Genomic DNA, 24,364 nt, shown 5'->3' with positions numbered 1-24,364 from the left:
ACCATTCTGCTTTCTGTTTTTGTGACTTTGACTACTCTAACTACTTCAAGTAAATGGAGTCATGCAGTATTTTTCCTTCTATGACTGGCTGATTTCACTTAGCACCATGTCCTCAGGGTACATCTACATTATAGCATGTGTCAGAATTTCCTTCCTTTTAATAAACCCCATGGTGTTTATTCATAAATAGCACATCTTGTTTATCTGTTCATCCGTTGACATTCAGGTTGCTTTTGCCCTTTGGCTATTGTGAATAATGCTGCTGCAAACATGAGTGTATAGGTGACTCTTTGAGACCCTGCTTTTGATTACTTTGGATATATATATATTCCGAAGCAGAATCCAGCAGGATCATTAAGTGATTCTATTTTTTAATTACTTGAAGAACCTCCACACTGTTTCCCATAGTGGGAACAAGGGTTCCAGTTTCCACATGTCATCCAGCCCTTGTCATTTTCTGTTGTTTTGATCGTAGCCATCCTAAGGGGTGTGAGGTGGTATCTCGTTGTAATTTTGACTTGTATTCCCTTAATGATTAGGGATGTTGAACATCTTTTCATGGGCTGCTTGTCTCACCCTTCGCATGAGGACATCTCCCTTCTTGCTCTGGTCTTTATCTCAAACTCTTGGTGACAAGAAACTTCAGGCTCTTCTCTGGGTCCCTGTATCATATGGCTCATGGGCAGTTATTGCCAAAACTGTCAGTTGTCTCCACCAGCTTGCTTGGTTTAATCCATCCTCTACCATTTATGGCCACCACCCTGGTTCTAGAGTGCCTGGTACAACCTCATGCTAATATATACTTTGGTGCTGACTTATCTTTGATGTCTGGTGAAATCTCTGGGTGGGGTAGGATGGCATACAGTTTGAAAGAACATATGTAATAATATATAGTATTCATTTGTAAAATGAGAAAGAAGCCATTTTTGTAACACAAACAATGAGGCTCAGTAAACTATTCTTGACTTGAAGGCTGTGCAAATGATAGATCCTTTTGTGACCAGCAATTCACATGGATACCGATATGATCTAATACACATTTATTGAGTACTTAGCATATGCCAGGCAGCAGGTGCTTTGCCTCATTTAACATCATAACAAGGTAGATAGGATGGTTGTAAGGTGGATACAATGGTAAGGTGGATAGTATGGTGGATAGTATGGCTATCCAGAAAAAGATAAAGAGGTGCAGAGAGGCCCAAAGTCACACATCAGTAAGTACTAGAGGTGGTATTCAAACTGGGGACACTTGGCTCTAGAGCTGTCTGCTATAGCTAGAGGAAGTACAAGACCTTTTCTGTTCCTCAGAAAGGGATATAAATTAAATGGGCCTCAGAAAACTTGATCTTCAGGAACCATTCTAGACTGCTCATCTTCTACCACTGCTGATCATGCCAGCCCAAGAGAGTTCTCTTTATGTGTCCTTTGTGGACACCAGGCCTGTGAGCTGTTCTTTCTCCAAGTGGATCCAGGTGTCTTCTTAGCTCTTTCACTTGCGTGTGCTGTCACTCTGAGTGCCCTTCTCCATCACCACTTTTATCATCTTGAAGGTGTCATCTTAGGGCTGTTTCCTCAAGGAGGCCAGACCCTTCACCTGGGTTGGACTCCCTTGTCAGCATGAAGTGAAAGTGCTTGTGACCTCTCATCCTAGAGTTCAGGCTTGTTCTCTTTCCTTTCAACTAGACTAGAGGCAACTGGAGATAGAATCTGCCAGTTGTAACCTAAATAGCTTCCTATTTCTCAGTGCCAGGAGTGTGTATGGTATAAAGATGGTAACTATGATATTTTCCAGGTGGAGGCTCAGTCATAAAAACCAGAGCTGTGGCTTTGACTCTTAGTTGTTGTGGGCCACACTTCCCATCTCCAGAACAGAGCCTGGGAAACCCTTCCTCTATAGGAAATCCTTTGGATCAGACCTGCCTCTTCTCCCTCAGCCTCAGAGGGGTTCTCCTTTCAGGGCTTTGCTTTTCCTTCTCACTACAGAGCTTTTGTTAAGTAAACAGGAAGTTGCTGATAGGCACTTCTACACTAGATGCTAATGGGAATGGTGGTGGCCAGGAAGGGAGCAAGGAGACAGGGCTGTGCTGCAGGGAAAGGAGGCCTTCTCTGAGACACCGTGGTTTATTGGACACCATGGCTCACTTGGTATCCATTGAGACCAATTTGCTGGATGTTTGGGGGTAAGTGGACCTGGAAAGGCAAAGCCAGGGTTCTCTTGTTTTGTTTTCAGATCCCCCTCCAAGGTGACCAACAACAGTGCATATGTGAACTGGGAGTGACTTTAGTCACAGCATCAGAAGAAACAGTCTTTTCTTTCTTCTTCCAGGAGTTTAATTTCTTTGAAAAAGTCTTATTTTTCTCTTTCAGAGTTCTTTCTCTTGAGTTGCCATGATGTCTTTCTCACTAGCTCATCCTTGTCTCACCCAAGTTTAGTTCTCATGCCAGGCACACTTGAACCCCTTTGCCTGGGATACACTACTTCTCTTGTTCCTATGTTCTGCAGCTGTCTCTAGATGGTCAGTGTGGTGGATGGCCATGTGTCTGAAGGTGTTCAGCACCCTTAGGCTTGACTTGCCATGTTATTTTCATTCTGGTCAACTCCTTGCCCATAGGCTTGAGAGTTAAACTTCCTTCCTTAATCAAGATTGACTGCTAATGGGGACCCACTTCCCACAAAGCTTCATTCACTCCTGGGAAGCATTTCATGTTTACCCCCAGCCACCATCAGGACCTGGCAGAGCACTTGAGTTAGGATGGAAAAGCTGGCTTTCTGCTTTGGGAATTTCTGTAACCAGTAGGCCTTTGCTAGCCACCTAGGATGGCTGAAACTCACCACATCAAAGTGAAATTCAAGTGGTGTAGTTCCCTTTTTGAGAAAGTCTTCTGAAACCTTCTTTAAGAAAAATTTGAGAACACCAGCTGTAATTTTTCTTCTTTGTATTTCAAATTTTTTGATATTCATAAATAATTTCCTCCCATTTTGTTAGACTTGCCTAACTGTAACTGTGCATCTCTGGTTATCTGCTACCTAAGAGTAGCATAAACAAGTCTGCAGTTTATGTGTGATGTAGGGTCGGACGAGGAACCTCTGGTTAATTCTCTGATTAATGAGGAAAGACATCAGATATCACAAGTATGGGAATAGTTCATGTGATCCGGGGAAATCTACTTTTCCAGTTCTGATGTGAGACAGAGGAATAGCAGGGTGATGCCCAGTACTGCTGTGGGCGCAAAATCTGTACCCATCATTAAGTATGAATGAGTAAATCCTAAAAGGAACCAAAGACATCTGACTCCGAATGGCTGGGGTTGTTTATTTCCTACTTGCAAATGGGTGTGGGAGAGGGTCACCCATGTTTGGATGGGTTCAAAGATTTGGGTTGGGAGAGTGTTTTTCACAACTCCTCCTTAGACCCGGCTCAAGGCTCTGCTTTCAAATAAATGTTTCCAGAGGAGGAACATGTGGATGGCATTTCAATGCAGCACTTTGGCCTCACAAATGAGTGTGCAGAGGTGCTCAAAGCAGAAGCCAGACATGTGCAAAGTCCCACATATGCCCCTACCTTCCAGGTGCCCACAGACGTGGAGAAATGTCAGGATCGGATGGAGTGCTTCAATGCTGATCTGAAGGCCGACATGGAGCGGTGGCAGAACAACAAGCGGCAGGACTTCCGGCAGCTGCTCATGGGCTTGGCCGACAAGAACATCCAGTATTATGAGAAGGTAAAGAGGGGCCAGCGTAGCTTTAGTTTCTAGTGACCACAGCCTCTCCCAAGAGCCTGCAGGAATCCAGAAGCAGGGATCCGCTCTTCCCTCTTCTTCCCACACCCAGATCTTGCCCTCACCCAGCTGTGCTGAGTTGGAAGCAGAGGTCTGGGAACTCACAGGTTCTCCTTGCGTCCTTGCTCTGCAATTCTGGCAGCCTGTTGTTTCCCAAATTCAGACCTCAGTGCATGGGAGTGGCCAGTTAGTGGAGGCTTGGGGCTTGCTTTACTATTCCCCATTGTTTCACATGCATGGCTTCTTCACTTTCTTGTGCCATGGAACCCTTTGGGGTGAAGCCAATATAGACTCTTTATGAAAATACTGTTTTTGGGGTTTTTTTTTGGGGGGGGTACTAGGGTTTGAACAGGGCCTACACGTTGAGCCGCTCCACCAGCCCTTTTTTCGTGAAGGGCTTTTTTCAAGATATGGTTTCGCAAACTATTTGCCCAGGCTGGCTTCAAACCATGATCTTCCCGATTTCTGCCCCCTGAGTAGCTAGGATTATAGGCATGAGCCGCCAGCGACTGGCAACTGTTAGTTTTTATACTAGGCCTTAAAGTACTGTTTTTAAATACCAAAAACAAAGATGTGGATTACAAAAGAAAGTCATTCTATTAACCTTTTATCCTTACGCACAACTCCCATCAGTGCCAACTCCTCATTCAAGGTTTGCACCCAATGTATCCAACTCTAAATCATGTCTGCCAATGATTTCTGATATTCCTTAAAAACCTAAAGTTACAGATAATGAATAGCCGATTGGGCTGGACGTTATGGGTTACACTTGTAATCCCAGCTACTTAGGAGGTGGTGATAAGAAGGATTGCAGTTCAGGGCCAACCTGGGTGAAAAAATGTTAGTGAGACCCTATCTCAAAGAACAAGCCAGGTGTGGTGGTATGTGCCTGTAATTCTAGCCACATAGGAAACACAGAGATAGGAGGATGCCCCAGGCAAAAGCACAAGGCCCTATCTGAAAAATGACTAAAGCAAAAAGGTCAGGGAATGTGGCTAAAGCTGTAGAGCACCTGCCTGGCAAGCCCAGTGCCTCAGTTCAAACCCCATATTGCAGATAAACAAATAAATAAATAGTCTGATCACAGTTCAACAAGTAACTTTCAGCCTGGAAGTGAAACTGTTGGAAACAGGACAGCCTCTCCGTGTACAGACAGGTGTTAACTCCACTCCTATGCCACCACCCAGCAACATGTCCTCATTGTAGGTTAGAAGCATCTGTGCATTGTGAGGACATAGGTAGTTCTGGCTGCTGCTCAGCAGTGGTGTGTCAGCTCCTTTCTCGGCAACTCGGGAGGAGGTGAGGAAACAGTGCTGGGGTGGCCCTTACTTGCTGTATTTTGGGAAGGGATTGTTCAGAGCCCGAGGAGAGAGGTGGCTACTCCTTTCCATTATTTCTCTGGACTCCTCCTGTGGTTCTGGGCTGGCTAGTGCTTTACATGTGTAATTTCATTAAATTTAAACTCACCATCACTTCAGGAGGGTTTTGTGATCCTCGGTTTACAGCTGAAGAAAACAAGGCTCAGCAAGTTTTAAAAACTGCCCGAGGTAGCCTAGTCTCTGAGTGACTGCACTAGAGTTCCACAGTCAGCCTTGGGATGTGACCCCAAGCCTTCAGAGCAGGCCAGCCCAAAGGGAATGATCACACCCATGTGAAGTTGAGGCCTTGTTCCTCTGCTGACTGTGCTGTTAGGCAGGATGCCACTGTTTCTTCATCTGTAAAATGGAACTGATCCTTCTCTACTGAATGACTGTGAGGATGCAGCGAAGTAATGCACGTGTGAGTACCTGCAACATGCCCAGCAGTGATAGGCACTCCCTTCTCTCCACTGTGCAGTGGCCTTCCCACCACTCCCAGACTAACCAGGTCTGACGTCTCCTCCATGCCTCTTGGGGATGAGTCCCATGTTTTCTGGTGCCCTGGCATCCAACCTAGGTCTAATGTCCGTGTTTGTTTATTATACTGCAAGTGGTCACTATCTTAGAGCCTAGTCTTGGCTCCTACATATAATTGACAAATGATTTTGTATACTTGCTGGGTAAAAAGGACTGTGTTTACAAAAACTGATAAACAGCAGGACTCCTGCCTTCAAGGAACCACCCAGTCTAGTAGAGGACATGCATTAGTGATAGAATCTCACAGCTAAGAGCAAGATAGATTCTCTAAAGGAAAACAGGAAGCTAGGAGGAAATACTAGGGGGCAGGTGGAGTGACAGAAAAGGCCAATCTGTGAAAGCGACATTTATTCTAAGCTTCAGAAACAAAGACATGGAGGACATGTATTCTGGGCAAACAGAACAACATACGCAAGGTCCCTGAGGTAGGAAAGAGTTTGGCACATTTGGGGACTGAAAAGAAAGCTGGTATGGCCTTGGTTACTTATGGCTGATGTAGAAAGACTGTTCTAGATCTGAGGGGATGGCTTAGGGAGATAGTAGGACCCAGAATGCCAAGGACCACCCTCTGGGGCCCTTGCTAGAAGCCAGCTCCTTAGGCTCCTGGGCCTTCCTGATGTAGGACATTCTGGCTTCTTCTCTAACCTCAGAGCCACCAGTAGGAAGCAGGGAGCAGTTTCACCACTGCTTTTCCCAGCTTGACCTGAGGATGCCTCCCTCTTTCCTCCTACCTCGCAGGTGCCTCCCCAGGTGACTCAGCACAGAGTCCTACCTCACCCTGGGCTGTTGGTCAGAAAGGCCTCATGTGATGGACCTAGCCTTCTCTTTGTGCAAGAGGCTGCTCAAAGGGAGGACCATGTCTGCTGAGCATTGCTCTCAGAGGCACTGCCAGAGTCTTCCAAGTTCCTGGCCTGTCACAGCAGCTAGAGTGAAATGAGCTCATGTAGTGAAAAGAACCTGAATTTGCATTCTTATTAGAACCATGAATCATGTGGTGATGGATATAAGCTATTTAACAATGTATGGTCATAACAAAGGTCCATTGTTGGGTTCCCTTCCCCCCATTCTTTTTTGGGAGATCCAGGAGTGGCCCAAACAAGCAAACCTGAGGTTGGTGAAGAAGACCAGGTTTTCTACCACCATCTGACTAGGTGGCCCACCAACACCAGAACAACATTCCATGTTTGGGCTTCTTTAAGAGCTTCCTACCTGGGCTATTTTTTTTTTTGTTTTTGTTTTTGTATTTTGTTTGCTTTTTCAAGGGAAAGATTTTTCTTCCAGTAAATCCATGAGGTATGAACTTCATGCACTGTCATGATTGCATGTAAGCCTTTTAGGGACACTGTTGTCTTTCGTAAAGACAGAGGTGCCACATTCCAAATAAACACCTGTTACCTCCCTTGTCGATACTAGTGCGGATAACACATGTAGGCACCACTAGATGAAGGTGACCCAGCAGGATTGACAGTGAACGACTAGACTAGAGCGGGCAGTAGGAAGCTAACCCTGAAATCTGAGACTCAGTACTGATACCACACGAATGTTGTCATTTCAGTGCCTCATGGCGTGGGAGTCGATTATTCCACTGCTGCAGGAGAAACAAGAGGCCAAGTAGGCTCTTCTTGGGACAGACAGAGACTCTTCTACCTACACAGGGCATGGCCCTGTACCAGAATGTCCCTGCAGTGCCAGAGAGGTGGCCTTGGGAAAATGACACAGAAGCACCTTTCATGTGTATTTTTCTCCTTCCCATTTCACCCCACAGTTGTTTTCAATTAATATTTATTCTTTGGTGGAGCCTGTGAGGCTAGAACCATCTCTCAGCAGAAGCATACCTCCGCATTATGAAGGAACCTCCTAAATGGAACACTATGAAGACTTGAAACAGGGACATGACAGCCCACAGCTGACATCGTAACAGCTCATGAGTTTCTTCTTTGGAGACAGCTGAATTGCCTGTTATGGGGGAGAAACCAGGTCCTGCTTTCCAAGGACATGAGGAGGCATGAAGAGAAGGGAACTGTGGCTTGCTGTTGGAGACCCAGCGGCTCTGCCCTTGACCCCTGTGGGCACTGACTTGTCTCAGCCTAGATGGAGGTGTGAGTGCCTCCATAGAGAGTCCTTAATTTACAGTGGCCTGTAACTATGAGTGTGGCCTGCTGCCTGCTTGTGACGAGTGACATGTGATTTCTTATTTCTGGCTCACGTGGGGCCATTTAAATCAGTGTCCATATACATCCATACTTGAGTGAGCAAGCCATGTCCTGTCCTTATGCGATGTCTGGGAAGCTGATCAGAGTGCAATGCATTAGAAACTTTCTGTGTGAAATGAAGAAGGTGCGTTTATCTCTGTGAAGGTCTTTAGTGTGTTTCTTTTGCTTGTTAGTTGTTTTCACAGTTAGGACTAGACCTGTTAGGAAGTAGCTGTTGTTTTGCAGTCAGAGTAGCTCCTCTGGTTGAGAGCAGTGGGCCTACACCAAGCCCCGTGTCCCACGTCTGCTTTGTGCAATTTGCCTTTACCTCATCAAAAATACCTAGTTTAATATTTCCTACCATGCCCACCAAATGTTCGGGCAACCTTTTGCTGAGAGGCCTGGTATGTTGTATTGTTAGGACACAAGAAATTTGCTAACTCAGTGTGAATGAATGTTCTACATAAAGTGCTTTAACTTTTAACATTTCCTGGTCAGAAAGAAAAGTATTTACAGGGGTCTCAAAGATGACAGCTTAACAGACAACTAACTCTGCTTCTAGCTATAGTCTCAATTTGCAGCCTCGTCCCTGGCGACTGCTGGCTGTGTTTAAAGTCTTCAGTCTGTTGCCAGGTTTGCTTTTCAAATTGCCACAAAACCAACAGTCAAAGAGAATCTATCTTCCAACTCATTGTTCTTCCTGCTGAAAAGAAGCTACATGTCATGTTTGCATTCTTTCATCTGGCTCTTCCCGATAAAACCATAAATCTGAGCCTCCCATAAGCAGGAGTGGCCTTTTTTTTTTAATGTTTTTTTTTTCCTTTTTTTAGATGGAACAGTTAAAACACTGCTTCATATGCAAATTAACCTTCAAATACCAGTCAGCACGTGTGTTCCACTCTAAGTGCAGAGTTGACCTGTGTCAGCCGCAGCTAGGATACTCAGGACAACAGTTGGAGAGCATGGAACAGTTTGGTTCTTTTTCCTCATGTTTGACAAAGTCATAGTTGAAATGATAATTTTTTACATAAATCGGTACTTGCCTATACTGCTAAACCCCATCTGTGCCATTCTAAAATCCTTTGATGTGAATTTTCAGTTTGGTACAAATAGAATTGATTCACCAAAGCAGAGGGGTAAGAACAATCCAGTGCCCCCAGCCCAAGTGATTCAGCATTTCATTCTACCTCTCAGCCATCGTGTTGGTGTGGGTGTGGATGTGCCAGTCCAACCTGAACGTGCTGCTAGAATCGGGATGTGTAGCTAGTCATGACAGCCCTTTCAATACATGTAGAAGAAACCAGACTGGCCCAGCAGCAAATGTTCATCTTTGCAATGTGAAGCTTTGCCTTGTGGAATGTGGGCTTGAAACACGTCATCCAGCACAATCATGCTTGGAAAGAAAGGTGGAAAGTGACAAGGAAGCTAGAATCTGATAACCTGCTGGTAGCTGATGCCCAGGGTTACCCTGTGTACTGGTTACTGGGAAAAGATGGCAGCCCTTCAAAAACAGCAGCTGGCTTGTAGCCAGGAGGGATGGGAAGGGGAACAGGATCCATAGTCACTTCTCATCGTGGAAGGCAGAGTACTGGCTCTGAAGGCACCTTGAGGTTTTCTCTGGCTCTGTTTGTTTGGTCCCTGTGTGATGTTCCTATGCCTTGAAACACCAGAAAGAGCTGAAACAATGTAAACTTCTATTCCAGCAGAGCCAGGAGAACTGTGTACGTAACAGACTTACATGGAGAAATGGTTCTTCCGCAGAAGAGACTCTTGTCTCTATCTTCATGCTGCCATCTGATGGGATGAGGAGGCTGGCCCAGAAGGAAGGGGACAAAAGGCAGTGAAGGGGACTCTCCTGCCCATCCCACTCTGTGGCTCTCTCACGCCCCTCAGGCTCAGCAGTCCCAAGTCTTTCTCTGTTCATCTTGGTCAAGCACAGAGATTCCTCATGAGATGTGTAACTCAGGATGAGTTTGGGGAGGCTTCATCACCCCTCCTTCTGGAGCCCACAGTCTCCAATCCCCCCATATTTATTTTCCATGAGATTTTGGCTTGAGGTCACACTTTACCTCAGGCAGAGGGACAGAGATAGATTTTGAGACTTGAGGATGATGACAGTAGAAGTCATCCCTAGCAACTGCCCAGGTCCTGAGATGTGAACAGTTTCCTGCCAAGAATGAGAGAATTCCTAGAAAGTGAGATTTGAGAGATGCAAATAATGTAAAAGCGAGAACTGTGATTTGGAGCAGGTGTGGACCCAGTGCTTCCTTCTGTGGGGGACTGTGCTCTGCTCAAGGCAAGGAGTGGCTGCTGTGAATGAGGAGGGAACTCACTGCTCAGACTGTCCTAGGATTGGGTCTTATCCCTTGATAATGTGTGATAATGATTGCCAGTGAGCTGAAAGTGTGATGGGGGTGATGGGCTTCACCAGGCTGCTCTTGATGCCTTTGTGTGGCTAAAATGACTCTAGGGATGGTAGCAAATGTATTTTCTTGCCAGATTCCAGCCCCACAAGTGTACTCTAGATGTTGCGTGTTCTAGATGTTCTTGCCACTCTATGTGAGGGAACTGCTCGTGCAGCTGTCTTGGCTGAGGGCCTGACGAGAAGTCCTGCTTTAGAGGTGGGCCTGATGACATTGTGGCGGTGCAAATGAGGTTTCTCTTAGGATAGTAGAGTTTGTGTCACTTGATCCTGCCCAGTATCATTGAAAGTGCAGGGAGCTGGCTCTGTTTTGATAATGTCATTGATTGTGGACTGGTGATTCCCTGTACTCCATCCTGAGCTAGTGACATAGGACAAAGAACAATGTCAAAAAGGTCCAAGACTGTGTTGGCCTCATCTCTTTGGGCCTTGAAGTGGGTTGGAACTGGGTTCTACTCTGGCTAGATGGGGCTCCTGGTCACCCTAAAGGGTGATTCCTCCTAGAAGATCAACTGCCTGTGGTCAGAGCAGGGAACACCCTTGAGGACCCCACCTTCCCAGTCGCCTATTACAAGAGCCTGTAGGAACTGAGTGAGCTAGTTACATAGCTGGATAACACTGCCTTGACCACCCTCATTTGCAAAAGTATGTTGGGAGTTTGGGTTTGCCTTCTCACTTTCAAAAGCCCTTAAGATGGCAACAGATTGGACGTGCCCTCTCGTTGGTTATGTTTTTCTACTCATATGACAGGTGACACTTATTGGTACATTTGAAGACAATGTCCTCTCCTAGGCCAGACTTACCAATGGAGCAGGTGGTGTTAGAGCTGTTCTCCTCATCTTTGCTTTTAACTCAATGAACAATCCAGGAATTCAGTTTTTCACCAATTCACTCTGTAGGTTGTCATCTTTTTGTCTTAAAAATGTCTGGTCTTCCCACAGCTACACATATCAGTGGTGTGCAGAGGCTGTCTGCATCCAGAAAGGTTAAGGTGAGGACTGTGTTACAGGGAATGAACTGCTCTCTTAATCATATGTGTTTGAAATGTGTCCTGGGTATGACTGTCTGTGTGGCAGAAAAACATGTCATCCAGCTAGTTTTTACTACTCTAGATAATCTGTATATAAGTGCTATGAAAACAATAACTTTTAGCAAACCAATAAGATACTTGTCTCATATAAGCATTCTATGCATTTAGCACTTGAAAATCAACAAATCCAGAATTTTAAAGAATTGTCCCAGACTGTTAATAGCCTAACTCTGCTCTTTGAGAATTTGTCAGTACCTACTAATATGCCTTATTCTTCAACTAGTGTTTTAAAATTTCTGGGTAGAAAGCATTTTAGGAAGTGTTAAGCAGTCTTCAGCTTACATGCTAGCAGTCTAACATAGTCTTCAGTCTTTAAGAAACAAGTCAGAAAGGGAGGGTTCAAATTAGGATGGCCTTTTGGGAGGGGAGAACTAAATACTGATATTGCCAAATGATATTTTTAATATTAAGGAAACACAGGGACCACAACACGTTTTGTTGTTTTAAAGTGTGAAAGATTCATTTAGTGCCTTTTGGCATCCTTTTGATTGTAGAGGATATGGTGTCAGCATTGACAAATCATATGGATACAAAGAACTCTATACATTATGACAATATTAAAGGTTTACCCTGATTCTGAGGTCAGCTTTGTAAGGTACTATGGGGGCCTCATAGGAGCATGTTTTGGATGGAATTTTCCACAGGTTGAAATGCCAAAAACATCAAACCTATTATGTTGACTCGCATAATTGAATCCGTTTTTGCAGAGCCATCTGTCACAGCTAGTGATGGAGTGTTGCCTATGTACCTCTCCCAAAAGCCCCGCCCTGGCATCAAGTGACTCTGGGCTCTCTGTAGACCGGGTCAGAGCAGCTAACACCTGTCCACACTCCTGTTGGACAGGCTCGTTCAGTCTTAGGCCAACATTCTGTCAGGAATGATACTGGAAAGGGGAAGGGGAAGTCAGTTTTTCCTAGTGTGGCAGTGGGGAGAGGGGAAAGTAGATTGTAAACCAAAATGTGAGTTGCCATTAATAAGGAACGGCTGTGTCAGTGGGGCCTTCAACGGATAACAACCAGCATCTCCTAACAGCACTGTTCACTGGGATGCACGCCCCGAGGCTTCGGGCCAGTCCCATAGACTTCCTTGTTCATCGTGTTTCTGTGCCTGCGCCCTTCATCCCTGTGCGTCAGGAACGCATGGAGAGACGACCTATGTCTGATGTACTCCCACGAAACAAACTGCCAGCAAACTTTCTAACTTGTATTTTAACTGTTCAAGAAGAGATTAAAATGCGTGCTTAGGGCATGTCCAAATTATGGACTGTGTTTCTTATTTTTAGAAATCATTCTTTACATTTAAAAATTTAAAAGAGAAATTAAAAAAAAAAAAAGCCTTCTGAGGTATTGATCAAGTCCTGGTGTAAATGTGTTCTCTCTCTATGCTGCCATTAAGCCAAAACAAAAGCTGTGAAAATAAAGTGCTTGAGAGAATGTGTGACGATAAGAACGTGATTTATTTAGAGTGAAGTCTTTGTCTCATGAAGCTACCAAATGTTAAAAAGAATGTCACCTTTTTTTCTTTGTTACTGAACCCAGAGATTATAAAATGAAAAAAAAAGTTTTTTGTTGAATTTTTGATGCTGGCACAGGGTTTTTGTCCACTTTTGTTTTTCATGTATCTGTGTATAAAAAAATCTGTTCATTGTTTACTGTGGGATTAGTATTACATTTTGAGGTAAACAAATAATTTGTATTGCTTGATAACTATTAGCTTGTAAATTTTAAAAAAGTTTCTTTACCTCAATTAACTTAAAGTAATGGACCAATAAAACTATAAAAGATGCTTTCTTTACCTTGAGTCATGTTCTCATTTGTACCTCTTAAAAGTGTAGACCGAAAGCAGGGGTGCCTCTTTTTCAGTAACAACAGAACAATTCACCTGCAAGAATCAGGATAAACAGTAGTAGGAAGTATGTGTGTGTTTGTGTGTATGATTGAACTATTTTATTCTTCTTTACCTCTTTAGAACTCCAACCTCAATTTGCCCTCTCCTACATCTGACAAGTTGACATCAATTTGAGGAGGTGAAGAAAATGCCTAGTATAGTGACCACTGTGATTGACAGGCAGGCTGTTAAATAAAAGGTTTCTTCCGTCCCATAGCAAAGCAAAATCAGGACCAGTCACTTCCTGATTTTTTGGCTACTGTGATGTTTTTGAAGAATTTGTAAGAAAAGAAGAAATGTCTGTGGTTTATTAGGGAATTAGAATGTGTCACAAAGTTAGAGGCCTCAGTGCTCAGTTATCTATTGCTGGCAGTGCATTGGAAATGAACTTCACCACAGTGCTGAACTTGGCTTACTGATAGTAGAAAGCAGTCATACAAAATGAGGTAGCAAAGTAGCATAAGGAAGAGGGAGGCTTGGGATCAAATCTTAGTGTTTCCATTTCCTAATTGTGTGGCTTTCGGCAAGTCACATCTCTAAACTTTCAGTATTGTGATCAAAGTCCTCTCCATAGAGTTGTCAGTAGACTAGTAATAATGTATGCCACACACCTCAGTGATAGGTAGGTGGTCTTTATGGAGTAACTTATTACTTGTTTAAATACGTCCAACTTACATGTCAAGGATAAGTCTTTCCCTGTATGCTTTGCCAGTTTAATTTTTGAAAAGTTTTTAAGTTTCTTCTTTTTAAGAAGACATGGAAGATAGGATGCTGGCAGGTTGTGGTCAAACTGAAGACCTGGAGAATAGGTAGGAATGGATTGCAAAAGCTGTGACAAGAAGTAATACAGAGAAGGAGATGGAAATGAACAGTTGGTTTATAAGGTATTTGTGGTGAGAGGAATGGGTCAGAGGTGATTTGGACACATCCAGCCTGGGAGCTGAAGTGATGCCATTAACTAAAATCATGGAGAGAAATACAAGGGGTGAAATGGGAGAATAATTTGGTTTGGATTGATCTTTGGGGAAGCCCGGGTGATGACTGAACTACTAGAAATAGGTCTCTGAAGGCCTCAGGGTCAGACCAGAGAATTTGAGAAGAGAACCAAGGACACCACCTTCGGGGCCTCAAGAATTAATGAATGCAGGGAGAGGAAGAAGGTTCTTAGATATAGTCAGGCCCTATAAGTTAAAATGGTGGCTCATAAACTCAAGACCTAACAAAAACATCAATTGTCAGGCCCCATTCCCAGAGGTAGATTTGAGTGGGGCCCCACAGTTTGTATTTCTAACAGGTTTCTGGGTGGTGCTGATGCTGTTGCCCAAGAAATGCTGGGTTAGACCATCTGTTAGGAGAAATGTGACCTGGGAACCGCTGAAAAGGTTTGAAACTGCTACTCTGATGACAGATGGGGTTGAAAATAAGCCAATACTGAGGCTTTGAGAGTCCAGCTTGGGTTAAAAACCACATGTTTATTTCAGGGTCAGTGTGGACAAATAAGGAAGTTTCTCTGTTATGATCAAGCTTTGGGTAAAGGAATGGAGAAGCCAATGAGTGGATTCATTTGGGTTGGGGAACTTGTCAGGGGTTGGGTAGAGGGCAAGGACTCAGGAATGAGCAGAGTGAGTGTGATTGAAATACATAATATGCAAGTATGAAAATGTCATAGTGAACCCACTGTTCTGTAAAATTAGTAATTAAAGAGGAATGAGCCTTTTGGCGAGTTTGGAGAGACTGAGCATGGCTTCAAGCTCATCTCTCCCATCCCACAGTCCCTGCTTATGTTGTCTGTCTCAGTGAGAGACTCTACCTCCATCTCTATTGCCTGAACCTCAAATTTGAGTCTTTTTTGCCTCCATTTATCTCACCCTTTCAGTCCATTCATCAACTCCTGGTTGACCTCTAGCTCCCTTCTCCACATCCATTTTTCTTCCTGCTCATAGCTTCTTACCCAGTGTGCCAGTTCACCACCATCCTTCCACCTGATTCACTCTTAGCTTGGTTCTGTCTGTTAGTACATCTTCTCTCACTGTGCCTCCAGAGTGGTTCAAGATGCAAATGTGCACATTCTGTGTTCTTGCTTAACCGTTTCAACAACTATCTCCATTACTCTTATGGGACACTTTTTCCTTTTATGCTGTCCCTCCTCACTGCCACAGTCTATCATAGATGCCACTTCTGGGGAGCCCTCTCTGTTCTGCCAAATCTGGGGGAGATGCTCCCTTATGTTAACATTTGTTATAGGAAACAACACTGCAGGTCCGCTGCACCTGCCAGACAATTGGCTTGGTTAGGGTAGGGACAGTAGGTCTTGTGCTCACTGGACCTCTGAACCTAGTAGGACCTTTAGTAGATGTGTAACAAAGTTCTGTTCATTCCCTGCAAGAGGACTAGAGGTACAACCTCTGAGCCCAAATGCCCTCAACATTTAAATGCATTTTTTAGCTTTGTATCTCACCCCAGTTTAAGACTGCCATGTCTGTTGCAGGGGAATCTGACCTGAGAAAAAGTGATTCTCACATTATGAATGTTTTTATTAGGAGCTGAGTCATATATATGTAAGTAAAACAGACAATAAAAATAAGCAACTCAAAATAAAATAGCTCTTTTTTCTCCTCTCCCAGTCCACCATCCACTTGGGGAACTAATGTTGATTGACAGCATTCAAGTGAATATTCCATTAGGGAATGTTTGCCTTTGATATTTGCTTCTTAAAAGCAACAATGACAACACTACCCTGAAGCCAGGGTTCTGAACTCCACAGCTCTCTTGTTTACAGTTAGGGAGAACTCAGGAAAAAAGCTAACTTATTTTTTAAGGTTTTATTTTAACTTAAAAGGTATCGTTGTTCATACAAAACTGTTGGCAGTTTTTACAGAATGTCCCTTCACATTCCCCTCAGGCAGGTGAAAATGCAGCTTTGAGTCCTGCATGGGGACTCCTTGCACAACACCCAGCTTTCAAGACAATCCCTGCAAGAAAGGGGCTATCTGGCTGCAGCTGGAGCCTGAGCCCCTTCTAGAGCCTGGGGTGCCTGTGTGTGCAGCCCCTACCCACAGAATCTAATCTCTGCCTAACTGATGCATGTGAAAGCTGAGAAGGTTCTTCCATCACCCAGAAAATGCTTTTTCCCCACCCATCAGGGACCACTGAACCATAGCAGGTCATACAGAGGCCAACTCTGGCTGGAACTCAGGTTTCTTGGACGGTGAGTTGCTTTGGTCCCCAATTCCCTGGTTCTTTCCTTGGTCTTCAAAGGGACCTGGTCATTGCTGGTGTTTTCAGCTCCTGCAGATGAACACCTTCATTTCTCTGTCCTGTCTCCACATTGTGACCATGGAACTTGTTTATAGGCTACGATACTGTAAGGAATTGCAATAGAGAATTACAGGCAAACAGCTGGAATGGGGCAAAAACTGTAGTTTTTCCTCCCCACCCATGTTGGGAGTGTCTCCGGTAGCTCCTTATCACAGATGGAATGAGTACTGTCTCCATTAGGACATCAGCAGGTTGGCTCTAGGGAACTTCTCTCACTCTGGGTTCCTTCCAGCCCTGTGATAATGAACTTGTCCCTGTTTCCAGTGACATTATGAGCCCTCTACATTCTCCTGGATCTCTTTGCATCTCCTGCCTGTGATGAGCTCCCATGAATAGCTCAAGATCAAGGTTAACCTTTGCTAAACCCAAACGGAAGTAGCTGCCTGTGTCGTCTTGACTTTCCAGAACCCTTTTATCTCTCCCATAAACCTGGTTGAAAAATGCTAGTAGATAATGAAGACATAGTAATTAGGAATTGTAGGTTGAAGTCTTGGGTCTCAGTTTTCTCATCTGTGAGAGCTCCAGGCTTCTCCAGTTCTAAGCCAGGATGCAACTCTTAATGAATACACAGTGCCTAGAGCTGTTGATGCAGTGTGAGCTTAAATCCAAGCCTTCTGAAGGAAAGTTTGTAGAAGCTTCCAACACCAATCACCTCCTATGAGCCTGAGGGCCCTGCTGGGGGAGAACAATTACTGTACTTCAAACAAAACACCTAGTACTACAGGGCTGGTAAGTGGAGAGCAAGACTTAGAGGCAGCCAACACAGGGCCCCCTGAACTTGGCTTTGCAGCTAACTCCTACTTGGCCGTTGTGCATAGCTGTGTGTTGAAGGCTGGCTCCTAACTTCATGGTCAGCCCACAACATGCAGCCGTGGCATGTGGGTGTTAGTAGCGCTGGCTGGTAGATGTCACACCTGACAGCATTCATTCATTAAGCAAATTCTTCAGTATTTCCTAGACACTAGGCTTTCTGCTGGACACAGGGGACACCTGGTAAGCCACACAGCCATGATCTCTGTCCACAGGGAGCGTACAGTCTAGTGGGCAAGCATATTAAACAGATAATAACTAAGTGGTCACCAGCTTTCAGGCTATGGAGCAAGGGACCTAGTTTATACTCAGGAGGGTTAGGAAACTCCTCTGAGAAGAAAGATGTCAAATTTGAGTCTCTGCTCGTCTACCTCAAAAAATTAAAAAGGTTAACTAGTTAAAATATATGAAGTCTTTAAAGTGTTTTATCATTTTCAAAAAGGAGAAGGAGATGGATGTGAGTGACTATAGGATTGTAGACTGGAGAAGACCCTCCTCTTCAGATCACTTCTATTTATGCAGCACACATAAATTTGCGGCATTGCTGAGTGTGTGCGTATCCCAGGGCTGGTGGAAGAAGGCTGTGACAAGCAGAACCACACAGTGACTTCCTCAGCATCTCCCTATCACATGTAAAGAAGAGCAGGCAGACCCGGGCACTGGTGGCTCAGGCCTGTAATCCTAGCTACTCAGGAGTCAGAGATCAGGAGGATTGCGGTTCCAAGCCAGCCCAGGCAAAAAGTTCACAAGACACTATCTCAAAAAAACCCTTCACACACACAAAAAAAAGGGCTGGTAGAGTGGCTCAAGGTGTAGGCCCTGAGTTCAAGCCCCAGTACTGCAAAACAAAAAGGAGAGGAGGAGGCAGAAGGTAGGTTCTCACAGTAGTGGGAAATGAGCTCACTTTGATAACCACAGCACCTTGGGGTTGCAAACAGGCTGTTTGTAGCTCTGGCCTGGGGACCTCTCCTGGCACCAAGGAAGGTGATGTAGACTGCCACTGGTCCAGCCTCCTGCCTTCTGCATCCTCCTCTGCTCTGACATGCCTTCCTGGGTTTTTCTGTCATTGGGATGTAGCCTTTCCTTCTGTGGTTAGAGAGCCCTAACTGGTCTTTCCTGTCCCTCTCAATGATTGACGGTACAGCCTGGCCTCCTCTAGCTGTAAGAATTTTTCAGGCTCTCACTTACTTAGTGACTTCAGTGAGAGCAAAGGTAATGGAAACCGCCTTTTTATACCATAAGTTTTCAGACTTACAATCTCTGGGGTGGGGTCCTGGCAGCAATAATTTTTAAGACTTTCCTGGTCATTCCATGTACAGAGACCTGGACTTTGTTTGTACATGTGTTTCTCTACTGCTAACTGCCTGTGATAGAGGGAAACACTTAGCAATTGCTTAAGTGCCTTATTCGTGTGCGCATCCAATCAATTGCATACTTGAGTGTTTCCAGAATGCTCCCTGCTTCTATGACATAAAATCACAAAAACTGTGTGCAACTAATTAAAATCTGCTGCACAAATAAATGACTGAGTCCAAGTGCACTGGGGTGAGGTGTTACAGGCCATACGCCTGCTTTGTGTAACCTCAAATCTCTAAATAAAGGCAAGCCACCCTACTTAGCACACCCACGCAGGTGAAAGTGTTGAAAGAACAAATTGTTGAATTTTCTTATTGTTTTCAACAGTCAGTTTCTGTCTTTATGACACTCATTAACTAGTAGGACTTGTATTCTATTGTTTTTGTTGTTATTTGTTTAAGTTAAAGAGACTAGTTCAACCAACTGCCAATGAGTTAGAATTGGATAATTTTCAAGTGGACAAAACTAATCCATTATTCAGTCAGCCAAGGAGCTAGGAGTTCTGAAGAATTTGCATTGGGTGCTCATTCTTAGTCCAACCACTCAGCCAGGACTCTTATGTAAAGGCCTAAGGTCTGGACAGTCCGAGGACAGGCCTGGCTCAGTTCCTCACCTTAGGACATGAGACCTGGTCATGGCCCTCTGCTTGTCCAGGTTCTCTCAGTCTTTTGATCTCCACATCTTATTTTTCTCAACTAAGAAATAAAGCAAAGAACCTTAATAACCGATGGCTTCTATCCCAGGAGGCTCAGCTGAGACCTGTGATGTGAGAGTGAGTTACCAAAAAGTCTTTAGCACTGTCCCCTTTCAAGCTGCCTTCAATTATTTTCTCCTCTGCTACCTATAACTCCACCATTATGATACATAGAATATTCACATGCTACTAGGTAGGTCCATTTAAAAATGCAAATATATAAAATTCTTTGTACTTTGTTGTGGCTATATTTATCTTCTGGATATATAATATATATTATATATCTTTCTGGTCAGCAGCACTGACACATAAGACAACCTCACTAGTTACAAGTGGCTACTGAACACTCAAAATGTGACTTGTGCAAATGTACTGTAAGGAAAGAATGAAAATATATAACCAGACTTCAAAGACTTATTTTTAGAAAGTAAAATATCTCATTGATTAATTTTTATAAATTAATTCCATGTTAAGATGTGTTTTGGATGCCCAGTTATGTTATAATTAATCCCAGCTATCACTTTTATCTTTTAAAAATGTGACTCCTAGAAAAATGTGGCTTCTTAGCAAATTTAAAACACGCATTTGGCTTGCCTTTGTGACTCACACTCTTTTTTTTTTCTTGGCAGTACTGGGTTTTGAACTCAGGGCTTCATGCTTGCTAGGCAGGTGCTCTACCACGTGAGCCACTCTGCCAGCCCACACTCTTATTTCTATTGGACAGAGCTAGTTGAAGGCAGAACTTTTCCATGCTTTCTTTCTATTCATTAATGACCTTGGCTGTTGCTTGGCCATGGACCAACAAGCCTCTCCTTTACTTCTAGGTCCTCCTCCTGCCTATGATTGCTCACAGTTAGGTGCTCTTGCTGCACAAATGGCACCCCCTAGGGAAATTAAGAGAATTGCCCAATGCCCTTTTGGGGAGCTCACACAGTTTCAGGACACAGAGAAAGAAGAGTATTCAGAAAGGCTGGATAGCTCGCACCTAAAGAGAGCCAAACAAGAGGTGTGATTGGTTCAAGAGAGTTTCTAATCCCAGCAGTTATTAGGAAGTACTGAAGCTCCTATAAACAACTTGTCATTGCAACACTGCCAGAAAGTGAGCCAACTGCTTGAGGCTTTCTGATCATTATTTGTGATTTGGGAGAAATATCAGATTGCCAGATTATCAGTTTAAAGGAAAAAGAGGACTTTTTCTTTGTGAGCTAGCCTACTCAGAGGTTGCTGCCTAAATATTGAAAATAAATCATCTGGGGTTGGTGAGTGGGAGATGATGATCAAATAATTTTGACCTAAGAACCAGCCCCTCCCTTTCTCCTCATCCCCAGCAGCCACTTGTTCCCTTCTTACCCAATTGGGACAATGGCCAGGAAGGAGAGACAGGAGGACAAAGCAAAGCAGGTGCCTACAAACTTGTCCATGGTGAGCTGATAGATCTTGTTATATATGGTAGATGTCACCACCCCAGTCAGAGCGAGAGACAGCTGCAGCATGACAAACACCTTTCCTGTGGAAGGGACAGAGGTTACACAGAAATGTGTTGTTGTCCCTTGTTCCCCCCTAGCCAAGTCTCTAAGAAGCACAGAGGACTTCTAAGGACTCCTTTTCAGACTTCATGACTCAATTTGACAGGACTCCTGCCTCCATCTCACTGTGTCTTCCTGGAGTATCTTTCTTTATGGCTTTTCAGTGACTGATCTAAGTCTTTCCCACCCTCCTGGCTTTACTCTTTGTACCCTGGATGGAAACCAGCATGTTCCTCATGTATTTGAAGATGCTTCTGGAACTTTCTCCAGTGTCTTCTGCAAGTCTGTGCCTCAAGCTGAGCAACTCTGAAATAGCCCAGGAAGAAGATCCTGGAGCAACTTCTCTTACTCACCATAAGAGGAACCCTTTATGAGTTTAGACATGGCCGATCGGATGGTTGTGATGGGGATGAGCGCGAATAGCATGGTGGCTCGAGCTGTAAAAGATCACACAAGAGTACTCCTCACTGTAGCCCATCCTTGGCCAAGGAGGATATCAGAATAAAGCAAAAGCCTTGTTTCCAGCCCCTCTCCCCACAACGCCTGTGAGGCTTGGCCTGGAAGAAATAACTTCTGTGCTGGCAGACAGGCGCCCTCCCCAGGCCAGACTCGGCCTCTCTGAGCTCTGATAGGCTGTATACCACCAACCAGTAAGGTGGCAGGACAAAGGTGACATGGAGACTCATGGACTTTATTGGCAGAACTAAGTGGTTTCTAGAGTAGTGGAGCTGGTGCCATAAAAGTGACACAAGAGAGAAGTACCTGTCCTTGCTATTCACGAACCTCCCTTGAAAATGGTCCTAGAAGCTTTGACAAACTGCTTCCAGAAATGTTCCCCCTCACCCCCCCTTTAGCCCGGTTCATTAGCTGGATGCACTGTAAGAGAGTATGAGAGAGGAGAAGGAGGGGGAGAAGAGAGGAGGAAGGAGAAGGAGGAGGAGTTGGAGAAGAGAATGGGAGAGGGATACTGTGTCCATGTGGCCTTCTTAACTGGGAACTAGAGTTTATCTTTCCATTTTGTTAAGTGGTTTTTGAGGTGTGTGACCTGGGCCAAGGTAACCATCTAGACTTATTCTTTCCGGTATGTTAGTCATTAGCCACATGTGGCTATTTCAATTAATGAAGATGAAATCAAATTTAAAATTCTCTTCTTTAGGAGCACTAACCACATTTCAGGTGCTTAATAGCCACATGTGGCTAGTGGCTACTGTATGGGACAGACCAGATACAGGACATTTCCACAGTTGTAGAAAGTTCTATTAGAGCACTAGTCTGGAGTTCTCTGCTTGTGGGTGTCTGCTTTTTGACCTCACAAACTTCATTCTGCTTTCTTGTGGGAATTTATTCCAGTGGGTGTAGAAGCCATTTATTGAGAATTTATATGCATCGTTTAAAAGCCCTTGTTTGGCCCTAAATGATTTTACTCAGGGGAACTTTCAGCTGAATTAGTTTTATCCCTTTAAAATGGGAGAGAAGAAACCCAGCCCCATCTCCATTCAAAGCCACCTGAAAGTCTCCTGTACTGACTGCAGGTGCCACTGACCATGCTTCCTTGATCTTCTAGGGTCTTACGTACCACTCAAGTATACGTACTATAATGCAGATAAACTCAAGCGCACAGGATCCTGTGTTCCTCGTGCCTCCTAGGTAGCAAGTTCAATCCCTGGTGGCAAGCTGAATCTCCTAGACCACACCATCTCTGGTGTCAACCTCCTAACACAGAGGGCCAGCCGTGTCCTGCCTCCCCAAGAATGCCAGACTCACCGATGTAAAACATGTATGTCTCTTTCACAAAGGCTAAGAGGAGGGCTCCTGACCCAAAAGAGACCATCCCAATCATGATCATCGTGGTGTCCCGGAAGTAGCGGGAGAAGACCAGGACTCCCAGGAAGCTGGTGATGAAGATGGTGTACCCGGAGGCCATACCATAGCCCACTTGCACTTGGTTCCAACTGAGAGGTTCCCTCAGCACAAAAAGGGGCATCACATCCACCGTGCCCACCACTGCCAGGTCATAGATGATGGCACCCACAAACAGCAGGGCAATGATGGTTTTGGGGGGCTTTGATTTTCCAGGAGATGGAGAAGGGTGCCCTACCACACTCTGCTTGTCCAGCTGGTCAGGGTCTAGGGTACGATAGGTGCCCACCGTGCCAGACACGGTATCCACAGTGAGGAGCTCCTTGCTGGGCTTGGCCACAGACTCAGGAACCTTCAGCACAAAGACGCTATACAAAAGGGCAAACGTGGCACAGCCCACACTGCAGGCGGTCAGCACCAGGCCCTGCCCAGAGTGGCCAGCTATCTGCTTGAAGAGATGGCCTGAGGCCATGCTCCCACAGAACCCCGCCAAGCCAAGGACCAGGTCGATGAGGATGAGGCGCACGGAGCGGCGGCCCTCGGAGGAGCCCAGGGATCCCAGCGCCATGACCCCGGACCAGTAGGCAGATAAGCCACCGCACAGCCCGTTGAGCGCCGCCGCCGCGTACAGCACCTCCACCGGCCATTCCAGCAGCACCTTGAGCAGCAGTCCGATGCGGGACAGCAGGAAGCCCAGCAGCGACGTGCAGATGGAGATCTTGCGGTGGTAGCGGTCGCTGAGCCAGCCCAGCCCATAGGCGGACAGCAGGGGCGTCAGGCCCACCACGAGGTTGTAGATGATGTAGAAATTGGAGATGGCCTTCTGCTGTTGGTCCTCCACGGCCCCCCGTGGCGATGGACTGGCGCTGTGGTTGGAGGAGCCGCCTGCCCCGAAGGACGACTTCACCACCAGGAGTAGCCCGGCGTCGTAGAGGGACCCGGCCACCTGGGCGGAGGCCACCACCGGCTCGATCCAGGTCCTCACCTGTAAGCGAGGCATGTGGCCCTTCCACGGGCAGGTGACCTCGGGACCCATGTGATCTGTCTGATGGGCAGACCGAAAGGCTTGCTGGCTGCAACGACAGAGAGATGCTCCCAAATTTGGCTGCTACAAAGGGTCAGAGCTCAGTCGGAGAGCGCGAGTGACAGCAGCCAGTCCAGCTGCCAAGTGAGCTCCCTGGCCGCTGCCACTCCTCCCCAGGAGAGAAAAGGCTGCGCTCCGCCCTCGCCTCCACCCGGGCCGGCGGAGCAGGGCTGGCGACCTTCCAGCGAAGCCGGGCGCGGGGGAGCGCGTTGCCTGTCCCGGCTCCCTCCCCGCGCGCCCACCCGCTGGCCGCCGCGCCACGCTGCACCTGCGATCGCGGCCGCCTGACGGTCCAATTTCCCCACAGCCAGGTGTGCCCGGACCTCCCACGGGTCGTTGCGGACTTTCCCCCCAGGGTTTGGGCGCAAGGGGTGGAATGCCCTGGGTTCTGCTAGGAATAAATTCTGGGGTGTCAAGTTTTATCTGTGGAGTTTATAGGCAACAGGGGAT

At 45.6% G+C, this 24,364-nt stretch overlaps 2 protein-coding genes across 4 annotated transcripts in view; one reads left to right on the top strand and one right to left on the bottom strand.

The window, feature by feature from the left end:
* Nucleotides 1-13,173, top strand: part of Snx30 (sorting nexin family member 30) — a 98,347-nt gene extending 85,174 nt beyond the window's left edge. For all 3 annotated transcript variants that reach the window (XM_020170841.2, XM_074051246.1, XM_074051245.1), the window contains 2 exons: nt 3,571-3,723; nt 7,231-13,173. In XM_020170841.2, the coding sequence (XP_020026430.1) occupies nt 3,571-3,723; nt 7,231-7,290 (213 nt within the window). In that variant the 3' untranslated portion in view covers nt 7,291-13,173. The remainder of the gene's footprint in view (nt 1-3,570; nt 3,724-7,230) is intronic.
* Nucleotides 13,174-15,779: 2,606 nt separating this feature from the next.
* On the bottom strand, nt 15,780-24,043 carry Slc46a2 (solute carrier family 46 member 2). Its single transcript, XM_020184768.2, has 4 exons — nt 22,735-24,043; nt 21,324-21,407; nt 20,795-20,951; nt 15,780-16,628 (listed from the first exon to the last, which is right to left on the bottom strand). Exons 1-4 carry the CDS (start codon nt 23,864-23,866, stop codon nt 16,571-16,573), a joined length of 1,431 nt encoding a protein of 476 aa, XP_020040357.1. The 5' UTR covers nt 23,867-24,043; the 3' UTR covers nt 15,780-16,570.
* Nucleotides 24,044-24,364: the final 321 nt, after the last annotated feature.

This window comes from Castor canadensis, chromosome 13 (genome assembly GCF_047511655.1).
Source record: "Castor canadensis chromosome 13, mCasCan1.hap1v2, whole genome shotgun sequence".
NCBI lineage: Eukaryota > Metazoa > Chordata > Mammalia > Rodentia > Castoridae > Castor > Castor canadensis.
Note: the sequence above shows the minus strand (reverse complement) of the source record. Positions and strands in the feature narration are given on the sequence as shown.